This window comes from Rhincodon typus, chromosome 2, assembly GCF_021869965.1.
Source record: "Rhincodon typus isolate 14 chromosome 2, sRhiTyp1.1, whole genome shotgun sequence".
Taxonomy (NCBI): domain Eukaryota; kingdom Metazoa; phylum Chordata; class Chondrichthyes; order Orectolobiformes; family Rhincodontidae; genus Rhincodon; species Rhincodon typus.
In genome coordinates, this window is record NC_063333.1 from 2,145,867 (window position 1) to 2,166,811 (window position 20,945).

The window sequence follows — 20,945 nt, forward strand, 5'->3', positions numbered from 1 at the left end:
CCCCAGGCCCCAGGCCCCGCCGCGGCTTGGACGACCCCCAGGCCCCAGGCCCCGCCGCGGCTTGGACGACCCCCAGGCCCCAGGCCCCGCCGCGGCTTGGACGACCCCCAGGCCCCAGGCCCCGCCGCGGCTTGGACGACCCCCAGGCCCCAGGCCCCGCCGCGGCTTGGACGACCCCCAGGCCCCAGGCCCCAGGCCCCGCCGCGGCTTGGACGACCCCCAGGCCCCAGGCCTCGCCGCGGCTTGGCTGACTGAGATGGGAAAAACCTCGTGGTATTCTCGCTGGACTGTTAATCCAGAGACACTCATAATGTTCTGGGACCGGGGTTCGAATCTCACCATAGCAGATGGTGGAATTTGAATTCAATAAAAAAAATCTGTAATTAAGAGTCTAATCATGACCATGGATCCATCGCCAATTTTTGAAAAAAACTCATCTGGTTTCACTAATGGGAAAGAGACTGCCATCCTTACCTGGACTGGCCTACATGTGACTCCAGACCCGCAGCAATGTGGTCCACTCTTAACTGCCCTCTGGGCAATTGGGGATGGGCAACTAATGATGGCCTAGCAACAACACCCACATCCTGTGAATGAATTGAAAAAAAACTCATAGGCCCCAAGCCTCGCTGTGCCTTGGCTGACTCACAGGCCCCAGCCCTTGCTTTAACTAGGGTTGCTTTCACACCTCAGGTCTTGCCCTGGCCCACTTCACTGCCACTGGTCATCTGACAATCTGTCTGCCCGATGCCAACAGGAAAGCAAACAGCCTTTTCATCCCAGCACTGGATGACTCATTTGTAAATCTGCCTCTTACAGTCTCGAAATATCTTTCAAAATAAATAAACAAAGTGATCAAGGAAAGAGGAAAGAACAATCTGAATTGCCTGAAGAGTTTCCACTGGCATCGTGTGCTGCAGAGAAATGATCTAGGAGATTAATGCTCAAATTTTGACAGTCTCCAGGGAGGTTGTGAGGGGTTTAGAAACTCTTAATGTTACAGCATTCGAATGTGATTAATTCACCCTACTTGGATTCATTGATTCAAAGTTTCCGATCCCAGTATTAATCAGACTTTCTGACAGTCGTCCAAAGTTATTACTCGCTACTATAACCCCTTTAATACTTAACATTCCTTCACACAAAACTGGGATAAACTGGTTCCAAGCTAAGACGGGGTGACTACAACATAAACTAGCCTGAGTAACCAATGGGAAAATGATTGAGATTTTTCTGCATGCGTGCTTGCTTTTGGCTGCAAGTGGGACAAGTTGCACTGCCAAAATGTCAGGCACACTTCATTTCAGGCAGAGTGCACTAACATACAATTATCTGCCAGATTCAAAAAACCTTTGGAAAAGCACAGACAATGAGTATGAAATATCACCTTCTGTTACGGATGCCCAGCTGACAACATGTGAACAGTGAGAGGGAAAACAAAAAGAACAAATAACATCCCACACACTGAGCTTGTTTTCTGTTTTCAATACAGCAGACCCAATTTTAATTTTCTCAGACAACAGAACCATAGAAATTCACACCAGCATCTCACAAGCCATACAAACGCCCGAATGTGATCCGGGAAGAGAACTGATAAATTTGGCTCCTCTGAAGAATAAATTCCAACAGGGACTGTTTGAGCTGTAGGGTCTGCTTCCCTGTAAATGGTGGAAGCTCTACTCTGTGTCTAACCCCACGCTGTCCCTGTCCTGGGGACAGTGTGGATGCAGCTTTACTCTGCATTTAACCCCTTGTTATCCCTGTCCTGGGAGTGTTTGATGAGTACAGTGTAAAACCAGCCTTACTCTATATCTAAATTTGTGTCCCGCTTATCATAGAATCCCTACAGTATGGAAACAGGCCATTCGGCCCAACTAGTCCACACCACCCCTCTGAACAGTATCCCACCCTGACTCATTCCCCTAGCCCGGCATTTTCCCCATGTCTGACCCAATCATCCCTCAACACTACGGGCAATTTAGCATGGCCAATCCACCTAGCCTGCGCATCTTTGGACTGTGGGAGGAAACCGGAGCACCCGGAGAAACCCACGCAGACACAGGGAGAACGTGCAAACTCCACACAGACAGTCGCCCGCTGGTGGAATCGAACCCGGGTCCCTGGCGCTGTGAGGCAGCAGAGCTAACCACTGAGCCACCGTGCTGCCCACGGCTCTGCTCTGATCATCAGACATGCAGCCTGAGAGATCAGTGGAGGGATTGACAGATTAGAGACAGGCAATTCTGAGGTAGAGCTGGGTGTTGACAAAAACAAACAGCAGCATCCCACAGACCGAGAAAAGAAAAACACTGCGGGTGCTTAATATGAAATAAAACAAAATGCTGGAAATACGCAGTTGGTCTAACAACAGAGTTTGCATTTCAAGACAAACATGACTCTTCTTCCGAAGTCGAATGATAGATCCTTGGGATTTCCAGAGGTAACAGTGTAGCAGTGTGAAGAGAAGCTACTGCAGGTTATTCTCTGGCTATCAATGCAATGGAACAAGGCGATGGGCAGTCCCACTGAAATGAACAGCCTGCCCTAGGAGTCTTCAGATTCACCAGGTCAGTACAACTTGTCTCTCCCAATTGCCAATGTCACTTGATGATTCACCCACTCCAACCTTGAATCACCCTGAATGCACCATAGAAAGCATTCTATCTGGACGCATCATGGCTTGGTACGGCAGCTGCTCTCCCCAAGATCGCAAGAAACTACAGTGAGTTGTGAACACAGCCCAGTCCATCACACAAGCCAACCTCCCATCCATTGGTTCCATCTACAGTTCTTGCTGCCTTGTAAAGGCAGTCAACATCAAAGACCCCACCCAACCTGGTTATAATGTCATCCAACCTGTTCCATCAGGCTGAACATACAAAAGCTTAAACATATGTACCAACAGGTTTAAAAACAGCTTCTTCCTGCTGTTATCAGACTGCTAAACGGACCTCTCCAACTTCAAATCTAATGTTGATCTTGCTTTCTGTACACCTTCTGTGCAGCCGTAACTTTGTATTCCTCACTCCGTTCAACCACCCTGTTCAATTGCAGGGAATGTGATGGCCTAGTGGCATTATCACTGGACTGTTAATCCAGAGACCCAGGTAACGTTCTGGGTTCGAATCCTGCCACGGCAGATGGTGGAAATTGAATTCAATAAATATCTGGAATTAAAGCATCTAATGACGACCATGAATCCACTGTTGATTGGTGGAAAAACCCATCTGGGTCACTAATGCCCTTAAGGGAAGGAAACTGCCAACCTCACCTGGTCTGGCCTACATGTAACTCCAGGCCCACAGTAATGCGGTTGACTCCTAACTGCCCTCTGGGCAATTAGGGATGGGCAATAAATGCTGGGTCAGTGATGCCCTCATCCCATGAATGAATAAAGAAAAAAAAAAGTCACCCTATGATCTTTGTATGGTAATGTTCTGCCTGTACTGCATGCAAAACAAAACTTTTCACTGTACTTAGATACATGTGACAATAATAACAAATCGAATCACAGCCCTTCCCAATACCTCTACATATAACTCACTCAATTAAATTGGCGATTTCTGGAAGCGATGCTCTACGACCAATCCGTCGAAGGTGATACTGAGGAAGGCCATCGCTGTTCGTCCGATGGGGTGTCATATTCAACGCGGTCTGCTTGTCCCCACACTTGGGCCTGAAAAGAGACAGGGTCAGGAGGAGGCTATTCAGCCCCTCAAGCCTGTTTTGTCAGTCAATTAGATCATAGTTGATCTTTTCCTCAGCCCCAGCTATCCCCCTCTGCTTCAAATCTCTTGATTAACTCAAGTGATATAAGTGCAAGTAATATTCTTTTTGTAATATTCATTTCTTTTTGCAACCCCACCACCACTCCCCAAAAGAAAGTTCCAGATTTCCCCTCCCCTTTCTGTGAAGAAATGCTTCCTGACATCAGTCCTGCTCATTTGGCTCAGATCTCTTGTTTTGGACTCTCTTGCACGTGAGGAGAGGCAGATGAATTTAATTTAGATAAAGGTGAGGTGCTGCATTTTGGAAAGGCAAATCAGGGCAGGACTTATACACTTAATGGTAAGGTCCTGGGGAGTGTTGCTGAACAAAGAGATCTTGGAGTGCAAGTTCATAGTTCCTGGAAAGTGGAGTCGCAGGTAGATAGGATAGTGAAGGCAGCATTCGATAGGTTTGCCTTTATTGGTCAGTGCTTTGAGTATAGGAGTTGGGAGGTCATGTTGCGGCTGTACAGGACATTGGTTAGGCCAATTTTGGAATACTGCATTCAGTTCTGATCTCCCTGCTATAGGAAGGATGTTGTGAAATTTAAAAGGGTTCAGAGAAGATTTACAAGGATGTTGTCAGTGTTGGAGAGTTTGAGCTATAGCGAGTGGCTGAATAGATTGGGTCTATTTTCAATGGAGCGTCAGAGGCTGAGGGGTGACCTTATAGAAGTTTATAAAATTATGAGGGGCATAGATAGGGTGAATAGTAAAGGTCTTTTTCCCAGGGTAGGGGAGTCCAAAAATAGATGGCATCGGTTCAAGATGAGAGGGTAAAGATTTAAAAGGGATCTAACAGGCAAGTTTTTCATGCAGAGGGTGGTGTGTGCATGCAATGAGCAGCCAGAGGAAGTGGTGGAGGCTGATACAATTACAACATTTAAAAGGCATCTGGATGGGTACACGAATAGGAAGGGTTTAGAGGGATATGGGCCAAAGGCTGGCAAATAGGACTAGATTAATTTATGATATCTGGTCGGCATGGATGAATTGAACCAAAGAGTCTGTTTCCATGCTGTACAACTCTATGACTCTCAGAGATAGTGCCTGCATATATTTGTTTTAATCAGCTGACCTCAGTCAGCTTACCATTTAATCAACAATACACAGGAAACAAGCCTCCTTGCAGACAGTAAGGGCAGCAGATGCTGCAAGTTAGAATCAGTAAATGTGGATCTAGAAAAACACAGCTGGTCAGACAGGAGCAGGAAAGTCAATGTTTCGGGCTGAAACCCTTCATCAGCACTGGGGAGGGGGAGAGGAGCCTAGAAATAAAAAGAGGGAGGTGGGGTGGGACTGGGGGAGAGTAGGTGAGATGGAGATAGGTGGATGCAGGCAGGGGGTTATTATGGTGGTCAGTGGGAAGGGTGGAACCTCAACTCTGTAACCGGTCATCATAATTTAACTCTCTTTACCGTGGGATCATTCTAGTACTGCACCTCATCTAAGGTCAATCTATCCTCCCTGACTTATGATGCCCAGAACAGAACCCTGCTGGAGTCTGATCAGAGATTTATGCAACTAAAGCTTCACTTCCCCCAATAAAGGGCACCATGCCATTTGCCTTATCAATGGCTGCACCAATCTGACAGTTACTTCTCTCTACCCCTCCATAGTTCCCAGCTTCTCGCAACTCAGAAATTACTCTCAGTTCATCTCTCTCAGAATCAAACTTCTCACAAAATACTACCTGCCACTCCTTGGCCCACTCTGTCAGTTCCTCCTACACAGATTACTGGGTCTCCTAACGTAGCCTCACCTGCAAACCTGAACACACAGCTCTGTGTTCCAACATCCTCATGTAGTTGGTGAAAAGCTAAAGTGCCAGCAGTGATAGATTACAATAGCAGGGAGTTATGTTGGAGCTGTAAGGGACTTTGGTTAGGCTACAGCTGGAGAATTATGCGCAGTTCTGGTCACCTGGTTATTGGAAAGATGTGGTTGCACTGGATGGGGTGCAGAGGAGATTCACCAGGATATTGCCTGGGATTGAGAACTTTAGCTGGAAAGACAGGCTGAATAAACTCAGGTTGTTGCCTTTAGAGCTGAGAAAGATCTGATTGAGGTGTATAAGCTTATGAGGGGCATGGTCAAAGTGGAGAGGAAGCAGCTATTCCCCTTAGTTGAAGAGTCAATAACAAGGGGCATATTTTTAAGGTGAAAGGTTTAGAGGGAATTTAAGAAAAAATGTTTTCACCCTGACGATGGTGGGAATCTGGATTGCACTGCCTGGCAGGGTAGCAGAGGCAGGAAACCTCATGACTTTTAAAAATAAGTGGGCAAGCACTCGGAATGTCATCATATTGAAGGCTCTGGGCCAAATGCTGGAAAGTGGGATAGTGCAGATGGAGAATTTTTTTTTTGTGTTGGTACAGTCTCTAAGGTTTTAGAGTAGATTTGTAGCTCGGGTTGTGGATGTTGTGGTTGGTTGGCTCGCCGAGCTAGTTTGTTGTTCCGCAGACGTTTCGTTACCCAGTCTCGATGGGGCAAAAGGGCTTTTTTTTCCCCAATTCATTCCTGACAGGTGGGCGTAACCAGCTGGGCCACCATTTCTTGTCCATCTCTAATTGCCCAGAGGGCAGTTCAGAGTCACCCACATTGCTTTGGGTCTGGAGTCACATGTCAGCCAGACCAAGTAAGGAGGGTAGTTTCCTTCCCTAAGGGACATGAATGAGCCAGATGGGTTTTTTTCCCTGACAATCAGCAACAGTCATGGCCATCATTAGACTCACATTTCCAGATTATTATTTAATTCAAATTCCACCACCTGCCATGACAGGATTTGAAGCCAGATCCCCTGAATATTACCTGGGTCTCTGGATTTATAGTCTGGGGATAATACCACTAGACAATCACCAACTCCCTCTTTTGTTATGCCCTGACTCTACATCTCGCCATTCCCATGAATTCTCAAGATTCAGAATCATATAAGAGATCTGGATCCTTCACAGCTGTACGAACTCTGTTCAAAACCTGCCCATTTTTGTGCCACACCTAAGCTTTTCTCTTGCCCCAGTAATCCTACATTCAGATTTTCCAAATGTTTATCTCCAGCTGCCTCCTGAAAGTTCCAATGCAATTTGATTCCAGCTCCCTTTCAGGCTATTCAGGTTTTGTTCCAAACCAGCAACCTTTCCTGCAAGTGAAGGGATAACTTAAAAACCCGTGAGTTGTTTCGTCAATCAGTTTAAAATCATGTTCGCTGGAGATTGGTAGAGTTGTGCATTGTGTAGAAGGTTGTCAAAGGAAACAGCAAGATATAGATCATTTGCAGATATGGGCGGAGAAATAGGAGATGGAGTTTAATCTGGGTATATGTGAGGTGCTGCACTTTGGGAGATCAAATGTTAAAGAAAAGAATACAGTTAATGACAGGACTCTGAATAGCATTGATGTACAGAGGGGTCTTCAGGTTCAAGTCCATAGCTCCCTTAAAGTGCACACAAGTAGATAGGGTGGTAAAGAAGGCATGCTTGCCTTTGTAAGTCGGAGGATTGAGTACAAGGGTCAGGATGTCATGTTGCAGCTTTAAAAGACTTTGATTAGGCCACAGTTAGAGTATTGTGTTCAGTTCTGGTCAGCACATTACAGGAAGGATGTGGAGGCTTTGGAGGGAATGTAGAAGAGGTTTACCAGGACGCTGCCTGGATTAGAGGGTATGAGCTATAAGGAGGGACTAGAAAAACTCAGATTGTTTTCTCTTGAGCGGCAGAGGCTGAGGGGAGACTTGATAGAAGTCTATAAAATCATGACATGCATAGATAAGGTTGACAGTCAGAATCTTTTTCCCAGAGTTGAAGTGTCTATCACTAGGGGCAAGCATTTAAGGTGGGGGTGGGGGTGGGGGTGGGGGTGGGGGTGGGGGGGAGGCGTTGATAGGAAGGGGCAAGTTTTTTGTTTACACAGTGTGTGGTGGTGGTGAAGGCAGATACAATAGGGGGCATTTAAGGGACTTTTACATAAGTATATGAATATGCAAGGAATGGAGGGATATTGACCAATGTACCCCAAGGGTACTCACCCCTTCTCCCAACAAGGAGCCACCCCACCCCCAGGTGGGCTGATCCCACCCCCAGGGGATATTGATATTGATATTGATATTGACCCCGCCCCCCCCCCCCCCCCCCCCCCCCTCCCACCTCAGGGGATACTGATCCCTCGATCCCTCCCCCCCAACCAGGGGGTACTCACGCCGCGAATCCGGGACCCCGCCCTGCCGTTGCCGCAATGTGTTCCCGATCACTGGGCTCGGTCTGTCTCTTCAACAGGCCACACCGTCCGCCACCCGGAACCTACCTTCCTACACCCAATTAAACACCGACAGCGACCGCTCCACCATCGCGTCCGGGGCTGTCCCACTCCGACTTCCCGCCACCCTCAGCCCCGCCCCCATAACATTCAGTCCTGTTCCGCACCCCTTCAGCCCCGCCCCCAAGCCCCTCAGCCCCGCCCCCACGACCCTCAGCCCCGCCGCGCAACCCTTCTGCCCCGCCCCCTCACCCTTCACCCCTCACCCCCGCCCCGCAACCCTTCTGCCCCGCCCCCACACCCTTCAGCCCCGCCCACACACCCCTCCGCCCCGCCCCTTGAATTTTGGCCGTTATTTTTGAATCATTGCTGCCTGTGGGAACTTGTTGTGCTTTGATTCACAAGGAAGTTATTTGATCCATCAAGAAGCTGCTGTCTCTCCTGTGGGTAATGCAGTAGGTCCCCCTGTCGAACCTGTACCTTTGCGGATTAAATTACCTTCAAGTCACTGCCTTTTGGGAGCCATTCATAGTTTCTGCTTCCAGGCCTTGGTGTGCACCGAGGATCCCTCTCTGTGGACAAGTTACTCCTAACAATCCCTCTGAATTTCTTGCCCAGAACCTTAAATCTGTATCTCTCAGATTTCACACCATCAGCTAATGATCACAGCTTTATCTTTTCTACCTGATCCAGAACCTGCCATGATCTTGTACACATCTCTTTGCAGTTGACGCTATTTCATTCCTGGGATGTGACATTGCGGTCTGGGTCCACATTTATTGTTCATCCCAAGGGAGATAGAAAATAGGAGCAAGTGTAGGCCATTCAGTCCTTCAAATCTGCTCTGCTATTCAATACGACAATGGTAAATCATCTAACTCAGTACCCTGTCCCCGCTTTCACCCTGTACCCTTTGATCCCTTTAGCCCAAAGAGACACAGGGCGGTGGTGGAGGGTTGTTTTTTGGACCAGAGGCCTGTGACCAGTGGTGTTCTACAGGAACCAGTAGTACGTCCACTCTTGTTTGTCATTTATGTAAATAATTTAGATGAGAATAAATGTGGAATTGTTAGGAAATTTGCGGATGACGCCAAAATTGGTGGTATAGTGAACAGTGAAGAAGGTTATCTAAAATTATGAAGAGATCTTAATCAATTCGGTCAATGGGCTGAGGAGTGGCAGATGGAGTTTAATTTTGATAAATGCAAGTGTTGTATTTTGCAAAACAAACAAGGGTAGGGCTTATACACTTAACGGTAGGGCCTTGGCTAGTGTTGTAGAACAGAGGGACCTAGGGGTTCAGGTACATAATTCTTTGAAATTTGCATCATGGTAGACAGGGTGGTTAAGAATGCATGTAGCACGCTTACCTGCAATGCTCAGACTTTGAGTATAGGAGTGTGGATGTAGGTGAAACCTCTTCTGGAATACTGTATGCAGTTCTGGTTGCCCTGTTATAGGAAGAATATTACTAAACTGGGGAGGGTTCAGAAAAGATTAGCCCGGATGTTGCCAGGACAGGAGGGTTTGAATTATAAAACCAGGCTGGGACTTTTTTCACTGCAATGTGGGAGGTTGAGTGGGGAACTTATGGAGGTTTATTAAATCATGGGGACATAGATAAGGTGAATAGCAAAGGTCTTTTCCCTAGGGTGGGAAAGTTCAAAATTGGGGACATACTTTTAAGGTGAGAGGAGAAAGACTTAAAAAGGACATGAGGGGCAACTTTTTTACAAAGAGAGTGCTTAGTGTGTAGAATGAACTGCCAGAGGAAATGGTGGGTGTGGGTACAGTTACAACATTTAAAAGACATTTGGATAAGTGCATGAATGGGAAAGGTTTGAAGGGCAATGGGCCAAATGAGACAGGCAGGACTAGTTTAGTTTGGGAACATGGTCAGCATGGACTAGTTGGACCAAAGGATCTGTTTCCATGCTGTATGACTGTATAATTATATCTCACCTCTCCTTGAAAACATTCAGTGTTTTGGTCTCAACCACTTTCTGTGACAGAAAATTCCAATATACTCACTGCTCTCTGGGCGAAGAGCACACAATACTCCAGGCATCTTCTCACCATCTCTCACCAAAGCCCTGTACAATTACAGCAAGACATCCCTGCTCCTGAACTCAAATCTTCTCACTATAGAGGCCAACATACCCTTTGCTAATTGCCCTTGAGATGGTGGTGTTGAGCTGCCTTCTTGAACCACTGCCATCCATTTAGTATAAGTAAGCCCGCAACGTCAACAAGCAGGTTGCTCCAGGATTTTAACCCAGCGACACAGCAGAAATGTTGATAGATTTCCAAGTCAGAATTGTGAGTGGCTTGGAGGGGATATTCCAGGTGGAGATGTTTCTGTGTTTCTGCCAACCTCCTTCTTCTAGATGGAAATAGCTGTGGGTTTGGAAGGTGCTGTCAAAGGAATTTTGGTGAATTTCTGCAGTGTATCTTGTAGATGGTACACACTGATACTACTGAGCATCAGTGGTGAAGGGAGTGAAAGTTTGTGAATGTGGTGCCAGTCGTGCAGGCTGCTTTAACCTGGACGTTGTCAAACTTCTTGTGTGCTGTTAGAGCTGCACCCATCCAGGCAAATCAGAAGTATTACATCACATGCCTGAATTGAGTCCAGTAGATGGAACATGCTACTGCTATTGAGTGGCAGAGGGAATGGATGTTTGTGGATGTGGTGCCAATCAAGCTATAGGGTTAGATTTATTCCTTTTGGTGTCAAGCTTCTTGCATTCACCCAAGTAAGTGGAGGTGCTGTGGGCCATCAACATCAGCCAAACTGCCCTACTTTGCTCCAAGGAGAACCATCCCAGCTTCTCCAACCAAACCTGTCACTAATTCCCCAGTCCTAACTTACAACAACAACTGCACTCTATTACATTGATGGCAGTAAAGTGTTTTGCAAATATTCTGAGTTTATGCAAATTCTTTTTCAATCCTCAACCACTGAAACTAATGCCAGTGATTAGCTACTTGCTGCAGAACAACAGATTTGCAGTCTGATGAATATGAGATTAGATGGTGGAACTTGTTGACTGGATGCCTGTTCCAGCCTCAGAACTTTCCAAATAGTTTGGCCAGCAGGGCAGCTGTGCCTCTGCTTTTCTTGAAAAATCTAGACAGCTTTAATCTTAATGTATAGAAGGTACTGGCAGCATTGATGCCATTAGCAACATCTAATGACACACATCTTTAAAAGGCTTCTGGAACTTTAAACAGTGGTCAATGCATTGAAAAGTTAGAGGTGAATGTAGTGGCCAACGCTAAAGAGAAGGTGCTGGGGAAGCTGAAATGTCTGAAGGTGGATAAATCACCCAGACTGGATGGACTACACCCCAGAGTTCTGAAGGAGATACCGGAGGTGATTTTGGAGGCATTGGTGGTGATTTTTCAGGAATCACTGGAGTCAGGGAGGTCCCAGGGGACTGGAAAATGGCTAATGTAAAAGCCCCTGTTTAAGGAAGGAGGGAGGTCGAAGACAAGAAATTATAGGCTAATTAGCCTGAACTCTGTTGTTAGTAAGATTTTGGAGTCCATTATTAAGGATGATATTAGAGTATTAGAAGTATCAGAGTTCATGGAAGTGCATGATAAAATAGGGTGGAGTCAGCATGGCTTCATCAAGTGGAGGTCATGCCTGACAAATCTGTTAGAATTCTTTAAAGAGGTAATGAGCAAGTTAGACAAAGGAGAGCCAGTGGATGTGATCTATTTGGATTTCCAGAAGGCCTTTGATAAGATGCTGCAGAGGAGGCTGCTAAATAGGATAAGAGCCCATAGTGTTAGGGGCAAGGTACTAGCACAGATAGAGGATTGGCTGACTGGCAGAAGGCAGAGAGTGGGGATAAAGGGGTCTTTTTCAGGATGACAGCTGGTAACTAGTGGAGTTCCACAGGAGTCAGTGTTGGGACCACAACTATTCACGTTATACATTAACAATCTGGACGAAGGAACTGAGGGCATTTTTGCTAAGTTTGCAGAATGACACAAAGTTAGGTGGAGGGGCAGGTAGTATTGGGAAGCAGGGAGACTGCAGAAGGACCCAGACAAGTTACAAGAGTGGGCAGTGAAATGGCAGATGGAATATAACACGGGAATGTGTGAGGTTATGCACTTTGGTAGGAAGTGTAGAGGCATAGACTTTTTTTCTAAATGGGGAAAGGCTTTGGCAATCTGAAACACAAAGGAACTTGGGAGTCTTGGTTCAGGATTCTCTAAAGGTTAACAGGCTCAGTTGGCGTTAGGAAGGCAAATGCAATGGTCATATTCATTTTGAGAGGGCTAGAAAACAAGAGCAGGGATGTACTGCTGAGACTATATAAGGCTCTGGTCAGACTACATTCGAAATACTGTGAGCAGTTTTGGGACCTGTATTGAAGGAAAGATGTGCTGGTGTCGGAGAGGGTTCAGAGGAGGTCCACAAGAATGATTGCAGGGATGAAGGGCTTGTCAAATGAGGAGCAGTTGAGGACTATGGATTTTGAAAATTTTTTTATTCATTCATGAGATAGGGGCGTTGTTGGTTAGACCACCATTTGTTGCCCATCTCTAATTGCCCTGAGGGTAGTTAAGAGTCACCCACATCACTATGGGTCTGGAGTCACATGTAGGCCGGACCAGTTTCCTTCCCTAAATGTCATTAGTAAACTGACAATTAGTTTTTCCCATAATCAATAATGGATTCATGGCCATCATTAAACTCTTACTTCCAGATTTTTGTTGGGTTTCAAATTCTACCATCCACCATGGCTGGATTTGAACCCAGATCCCCAGAACATTACCTGGGTTCTGGATAAACAGACCAGCAATAATACCACTGGGCCATTGCCTCCACCCGAAGAGGCATAGAATATTTTCTAAATGGGGAAAGGCTTCAGAAATCTAAAACACAAAGGGGCTTGGGAGTCCGAGCTTAGGATTCTCTTAAGGTTAACATGCAGGTTCAGTCGGGAGTTAGGAAGGCAAATGCAATGTTATCATTCATTTCAAGAGGGCTAGGTTACAACAGCAGATATGTACTGCTGAGGCTGTATCAGGAACTGGTCAGACCACATTGGAATACTGAGAGCAGTTTTGGGCCTAGTATCTACAAAAGGATGTGCTGGCCTTGGAGGAGGTCCAGAGGAGGTTTACAAGAATGGTCTCAGGGCTGAAGGGCTTGTCATATGAGGAGTAGTTGAGGACTCTGAGTCTGGACTCGATGGAGTTTAGAAGGATGACAGGGGGATCTCATCGTAATTTACAGAATACGGAGTGGCCTGGATACAGTGGACATGGAGAAAATGTTTCCACAAGCAGGAGAGAGTAGGACCCAAAGGTACAGCCTGAGAGTGAAAGGATGACCCTTTAGAACTGAGAATGAGGAAGAATTTCTTCAGCCAGAGGGTGGTGAATGTGTGGAACTCATTGCTGCAGACAACTGTGAAGGCCAAGTCATTGAGTGTTTGCAAGACAGAGATAGATAAGTTCTTGATTAGTAAGGGATCAAGGATTACAGGGAGACGGCAGAAGAATGGGTTTGAGAAACATATCAGCCATGATCGAATGGTGGAACAGACTCGATGGGCCTAATGGCCAAATTCTGCTCCTATGTCTTATGGTCTTATAGGGGAAAGACAAAAGGAGATGTTAGTCGATTGTAGAAACGATGAATGAGAAAGGGAGATGTGTTAGGGACAAGGAGGAACAGTGAGGAGAAAGAGATGAGGAGAATAACGAAAGTCCTGGGGAATTGAAGGTGATGAGGAAAGATGAAATGAACAGGAAGGAAGAGGATTTTCAAAGTTGCTAGAGGCTGCTAGGAAGACGGCAGGTTGGCAGGGAGTTGAGAACCGGATATTCACTTGTTTCTAAATACAGTGTCACGGTTCGCGCTCTTTTAAGCTGCTCATGTTCAGTCTCGTTTCTCATGTCTCCAGCCCATGACCAGAAACAGAAACTGGAGAGAAGCCAACATATGACAGGATGATGAGATGACTCATATCAAATTCTGGACAACATGACGCAGGAACTCTTTGCCTTTGCTGTTAAATTTTTAATAATTGCTTTGTTTCTTTTCCCAATTCTCTGGGGTAATGCACTGGAAGTCAAGCCCTATTATTCCCAGAGTTGTCACAAATGTGAGAAAATTGAATCAAACTATTTAAATTGCCTGATTTATTTAACTGTTGAACCCAGGTTAAAGGAAAACTTCCATGGCCTGACTTGCTGTGTTTTTGCAGCTCCACATTTTTTGACTCGAGCTTCCAGCATCTGCAGTCCTTTCTGTCTTAAAAGAAAACTTACTAGATTTCTATACTTAATAGGAAAACAAATTTATTGCGAACACTGTTTTTAATTCAGTCATAAGAGTCATAGAGTTGTATAGCACTAAAACAGACCCTTCGGTCCAACTTGTCATGCCGACCAGATATCTTAAACTGATCTAGTGCCATTTGCTAGTATTTGGCCCATATCCCTCTAAACCCTTCCTATGCATGTACCCATCCAAATGCCTTTTAAATGTTTTGACTGTACCAGCCTCTACCACTTCCTCTGGCAACTCATTCCAAACACGTACCACCCTAAACATGAAAAGTTGTTTCTTAGGCACATTTTATATCTTTCCCCTCTCACCTTAAACCTATACCCTCTAGTTTTGGATTCTCCGACCCTGGGAAAAAGATCTTGGCTTTTCAACCTATCCATGCCCCTCATAAGGTCACCCCTCAGCCTCCGATGCTCCAGGGAAAATAGCCCAGCCTATTTAACCTCTCCCAATTGCTCAAACTCTTCAACCCAGGCAATATCCTTGTAAATCTTTTCTGAACTTTTTCAAGTTTCACAATGTCCTTCCTATAGCAGGGAGACCAGAATTGAACGCAGTATTCCAAATATGGCCTAACCAATGTCATGTCGAACCGCAACATGACATTCCAACTCTTATACTGAGAAAAGAATCATAAATTACTAACTTATAACTCTCTTGAACTAAAATCTTACCTCTCTTTTGAAGAAAAAAAATACTTATTCCAACACAGACACAAAGAGACAAGACACAAATTGTACGGATAGGGAAGAAAGGCAATAACATCAGCGAAGCACAGTAAAAACTCCTTGATTGTTTCCTGACCAAGTGGCTACAGCTTTGTGTTCTGTAGCAGTGCAGATTCCAGGTGTCTTACTTCAGTTCCTTTCCTACTACTTTCAACTCTTTGAAGAGGAGATGAGAGTTGTAGACCCACTGATTCTCAACATTTCATTCACCAATTGAGCATTCATCTTTTCACTGTATCAGAAGGAACTTTTTCACTTCAAGGAGGGAATTTGCAGAGAAAGCAAGAGCAGCTAGCCGCTTGGAATTATGCATCATTTCTCCATTCACAGAAAGTTTAGAGTGAGTCGGAGACAGAGAGATGCTCTTTCCCTTCACAGGCTGGGTGTTTCTCTTGTATTGTCCAATACAAAGCTGTTGCCACTTGCCAAGGAAACACTCATGAAGTTGTTACTGTGCAGAGTACTCCAGAACACACACAATTGGGCCTTGTTAAAAAACCAATCACAAGTCTGTCACTGGACAAAACACCCACAGGACTAAAGCGTCTAGCTTCCTTCCCCACTGCTTGAATAAGATCACGTTATAGAAACAACACACATTGACTTCTGATAACTCAATTTTTCTTAAACTGCAAATTCATCTTCCACAGTGTCTTGGTTCAAAATAGTATCTTTTCCCATTTCGAGGGGAGGCAATGGCCTAGTGGTATTATCGCCGGACTGTTAGTCCAGAGACCCAGGTGATGTTCTGGGGACTTGGGTTTGAATCCCGCCACGGCAGCTGGTGGACTTTGAATTCAATAAATATCTGGAAATAAGAGTCTCATGATGACCATGAATTCATTGTCGATTGTCGGAAAAACCCATCTGGTTCATTAATGTCCTTTAGGGAAGGAAACTGCCACTCTCACCTGGTCTGGCCTACATGTGACTCCAGACCCACAGCAATGTGGTTGACTTATAACTGCCCTCTGGACAATTAGGGATGGGCAATAAATGCTGCCCAACCAGCAGCACCCTCATCCCATGAATGAATAAAAAAAAATTCTAGTTTCAAAGTCCAAAAACAAATAAAAGTAGTCTTTACACCAAGTGTTGCATGATGAGTCAGGAAATTGGTAGCTTAACAACCTACATTTAAATAACATTAGTTAAGATCACTGGTGACAATTATTGCATGTATATTCTCCCCCTCTTTTGCCCCTTAGTTTAGTATTTTTGGAATGCTATTAATGTCCTGCACCATGAAGATTAATGCAAAATATTTATTCAACGTCTCTGCTACTTTCAAGTTCCCCATTATTATTTCCCCAATCTCAATCTCTAAATATGCTTATGCTTCCCACATATTTAAGCTTTTACTGTCTGTTTTTATTCTACTTGTTAGTTTACCCTCACAGTTTATTCTCTCCTGTTTTTTTTGTAATCTTTTTTGGTTTTTAAAACTTTCCTAATCCTCTGAAGGAAATTGTTTATCTATTATGCCTTTCACAACCTCAGAATATCTTGAAGTACTTTATACCTATCATAGAGTCCTTTTAGGAGAGTCATTGTAATGCAGAAAGCTGCCAATTTTTACACACTTGACACTCACAAATAATAATGACTGGAATACGTATGTTAGTGATGTTGAGGGATAAGCGTTCGTGCCAGAAAGCTGTAGATGTTCAGTTGTTGAGTATATTTAAGATCAAGAGTCGTAAGATCAGGGAGTCTTTGCTGGAACTGTATAAATTATTATTTAGATTTGAGTATCATGTGTACATTTGGTCATCTCATTAGATGTCAAATAAAATGATGCTGCCAGACATGCCAAGTTTCTCCAGCCATTTCTATTTTTGTCTTTTGACACAAAGAATGTAATTGCACTGGAGGGTATATTGAGGAGATTTATGAGGATGTTGCCAGGACTGGAAAAATACAGGTATGAAAAAAGATTGGATAGGCTGAGATTGTCTGCCTTGGAACAGAAGAGGCCAAGGAAAGATTTTATGAATCAAGAAGTTCAAAATTTCAAAAGGCCTACGTAGGGTGGAATGCATAGAACATAGAACGTAGAACATTACAGCGCAGTACAGGCCCTTCGGCCCTCGATGTTGCGCCGACCTGTGAAAACCAATCTGAAGCCCATCTAACCTGAACTATTCCATTATCATCCATATGTTTATCCAATGACCATTTAAATGCCCTTAAAGTTGGCGAGTCTACTACTTTTGCAGGCAGGGCATTCCACGCCCTTACTACTCTCTGAGTAAAGAACCTACCTCTGACATCTGTCCTATATCTATCACCCCTCAATTTAAAGCTATGTCCCCTCGTGCTAGCCATCACCATCCGAGGAAAAAGGCTCCCACTGTCCACCCTATCTAATCCTCTGATCATCTTGTATGTCTCTATCAAGTCACCTCTTAACCTTCTTCTCTCTAATGAAAACAGCCTCAAAACCCTCAGCCTTTCCTCATAAGACCTTCCCTCCATACCACGCAACATCCTGGTAAATCTCCTCTGCACCCTTTCCAATGCTTCCACATCCTTCCTATAATGCGGTGACCAGAACTGTACGCAATACTCCAAGTGCGGCCGCACCAGAGTTTTGTACAGCTGCAACATGACCTCATGGCTCTGAAACTCAATCCCTCTACCAATAAAACCTAACATACTGTACGCCTTCTTAACAACACTATCAACCTGGGTGGCAACTTTCAGTGATAAGGGCCCATTTACCTTAGCAAAGAGGTTAGTAACTGGAGGAAGAATTAGAGCGGAGGTCAGGAAAGGCTTTTTTTTTCATTCAGAGGGTGATGGGGGTCTGGAGATCACAGCTGAAAGGGGCGTTAGAAGGAAAAGCCCTAAACTCATGTGAAAACTGTCTGGATATTCACCTCAAGAACTATAACCTGCAGGGCTACAGATCAAATATTAAAAAGTAGGATGAGGCTCATTTTTCAACTGGCAGAGGTATGAAGCCAAAAGGCCCTTTCCTAGAATGCAAAACTTCTACATTAGATTGTTGTGCATTAGGGAAACTGAAGGATAGAACAAGAACATAAATTTGAGTTAGTAGTCCAGCAATGACTTTTTTAAAAAAAGTTTTATTCATTTGGGGGACATGGGCATCACTGACTGGAAAAGCATTTATTGCCCGTCTCTAGTTGCCCTTTTTGAACCGCTGCAGTCCATGTGCTGTGGGTTGACCCACAATGTCCTGAGGGAGGGAATTCCAGGATTTTGACCCAGCGACAGTGAAGGAATGGTGATATATTTCCAAGTCAGCATAGTGAGTGGCTCGTTGAGGAACTTGAAGGGGGTGGTGTTCCCATGTATCTGCTGCCCTTGTCCTTCTAGATGGAACTGGTTATGGCTTTGGAATGTGCTGTCTGAGGATCTTTGGTGAATTTCTGCATTGCATCCTGTGGATAGTACTGAGTGTCGGTGATGGAGGGAGTGGATGTTTATGGATGTGGTGCCAATCAAGCGGCTGCTTTGTCCTGGATGGTGTCAAGCTTCTTGAATGTTGTTGGAGTTGCACTCATCCAGGCAAGTGGGGAGTACTCCATCACACTCCTGACGTGTGTCTTGTAGGTGGTGCACAGGCTGTGGGGAGTTAGGAGGTGAGTTACTGGCTGCAGTATTCCTAAGGGGAGGTGATGGCTAGTGGTGTTATTGCTGGACTGTTAATCCAGATAACATTCTGGGACCTGGGTTCGAATTCTGCCACAGCAGATGGTGGAATTTAAATTCAATAAATATCTGGAATTAAGAATCTAATGATGACTGTGAAACCATTGTCGATTGTCGGAAAAACCCATCTGGTTCACTAATGCCCTTTAGGGAAGGAAACTGCCATCCTTACCTGGTCTGGCCTACATATGACTCCAGACCCACAGCAATATGGTTGAGTCTTAACTGCTGTCTGGGCAATTAGGGATGGGCAATAAATGCTGCCTAGCCAGCGATACCCTCATCCTGTGAATGAATTAAAACAAACAAAAAAGCCTCTGACCTGCTTTTGTAGCCACTGTGTTTATGTGGTGAGTCCAGGTGAGTTTCTGGTCAATGGTAACCTCCAGGATGTTGATAGTGAGGGATTCAATGAAGGTAACACCAATGAACTTCAAGGGACAGTGGTTAGATTGTCTTTTATTGTTGATGGTCATAGCCTGGCATTTGTGTAGCATAAATGTCACTTGACATTTGTCAGCCCAAGCCTGTTGTTGTCCAGGTCTTGTTGCATTTGAACACAGACTGCAAAGAAGTGACAGATGGAATGAGAAAGTGTAAGGTTTTGCACTGTGGTGAGAATAGTAGACAACGTAGACTATTTCCTAACTGGAGAAAGTCTTTGAAAATCTGAAGCTCAAGTGGACTTAGGAGTCAGTGCAGGAATTGAACCCTAATTCTGATGTCACTGCATTGCAAACCAGCCAACTAAGCTAACCGTCTCCCCAGAATGAATCTTTAATTGAGGACAGAATTTAGATTAACACTTGTGTACAGCTAAAATAAAAGGTTTTCTTCAGTTCCGTGGAAGAATCTTATTTGACTTGAAACATTGACTGTTTTTATCTCTCCCCACAGATGCGGTCAGACCCGCTGTGCTTCTCAGCACTGTTGTTATGACAGTGTCAAGGCTATTTCACTGGTCAAGTGCTTCTCTTTAGCCTACTTTAGTGAACTTCAACTTTTGAGTTACTAAATTCATGGAAAGCGCAATGTAAGGTTCATGTCACTTATCCACAGGAAGCAAACGGAAAGTATTGTGGCAAGTTATAAATTGCAAGGAACTGAGTGGCCTCCAGCCAGTTTATGGAGAGTACCGGGGCTGCTGATTGAAGCTGCAGCTTCAATCGGTTTACTCAGTCCTGCACTGTTCCTCAGGGATACAGTTTTAAGTGAGAAACTCGCCCCTTCCACCATAACCATATTCCAGCTGTCCTAAGAAAAAGGTGTCACACTGTAGTACAGTATTGCCTTCAGCTGTTGGACAGACTGCTGTTATACAACTCAGGCAACTTGTTCGTTATGGGCTTGAAAAGGTAATGAATTCAATACCTCAGTCCACTCTTTTAGGATTTCGAATCCAGGGTACAGTCCTGTCCATTTGAGCTGTAATTGAAACACAGCATCAGGGAAATGGAAGGAACAGAGAATGCATTAATTTGTAAATAGAATAGAGAGGTCTCCCTATGAGGACAGTAGAAATATACTGTGCAGAAGAAACCCTTCTGCCCATCAACTCTCAACCAAAATCGTACTGCCACCTACACTAGTCCCACTTTCCCGCACTGGGCCCGTAGTCTTGAATATTATGACATTTCAATTGCTCATCCAAGTACTTTTTAAGTGTTATGAGGTTTCCCTCTTCAACTACCCTCCCAGGCAGTGCATTCCAGACCCCCACCACCTTCCGGTGAAAAGATATTTCCACGAATCCCCTCTAAACTTCCTGCCTTTCACCATAAAATATGGCCCTTGGTATTGACTCTTCAACTTTAAAATTTTCTTCCCCGACTCTCAGTCATTGAATATTTTCAAGGCTGAGTTAGACAAGGAATGCAAGACTGGGAGACAGGCAGCAAAGTGGAATTAAAGCCACATCAGAACAGCTTAATGACAGACAGAGTAGGCTCAAGAGGCTGAATGGCCTACTCCCATTTCTTCTGAGGTTACTGTATGGAAGGTTGAGGTTGCTTAAAATCTTAAAAGGATTTTATAGGTTAGATATAGAAAAACTATTTCTTGTTCCAAAGTCACTACACTCAAAACGTTAACTCTGTTCCTCTCTCCACTGATATCGCCAAGACCTGCTGAGTTTCATTGAATGCCTGCAGTGTGGAAACAGGCCCTTCGGCCCAACAAGTCTATGCTGACCCACAG

At 44.8% G+C, this 20,945-nt stretch overlaps 1 protein-coding gene across 4 annotated transcripts in view; it reads right to left on the reverse strand.

Annotated features, from left to right (window-relative positions):
• Nucleotides 1-8,156, reverse strand: part of LOC109924381 — a 236,088-nt gene extending 227,932 nt beyond the window's left edge. For 2 of the 4 annotated variants that reach the window (XM_048612860.1, XM_048612846.1), the window contains exons 1-2: nucleotides 8,067-8,156; nucleotides 3,545-3,721 (exon numbers count right to left, since the gene is read on the reverse strand). In XM_048612860.1, coding sequence (XP_048468817.1) covers nucleotides 3,545-3,642 — 98 coding nt within the window. In that variant the 5' untranslated portion in view covers nucleotides 3,643-3,721; nucleotides 8,067-8,156. Of the gene's footprint in view, nucleotides 1-3,544; nucleotides 3,722-7,961; nucleotides 8,045-8,066 lie in introns of those variants that run through there. The other 2 variants (XM_048612858.1, XM_048612852.1) reach the window with 2 other exon arrangements.
• Between the last annotated feature and the right edge of the window lie 12,789 nt (nucleotides 8,157-20,945).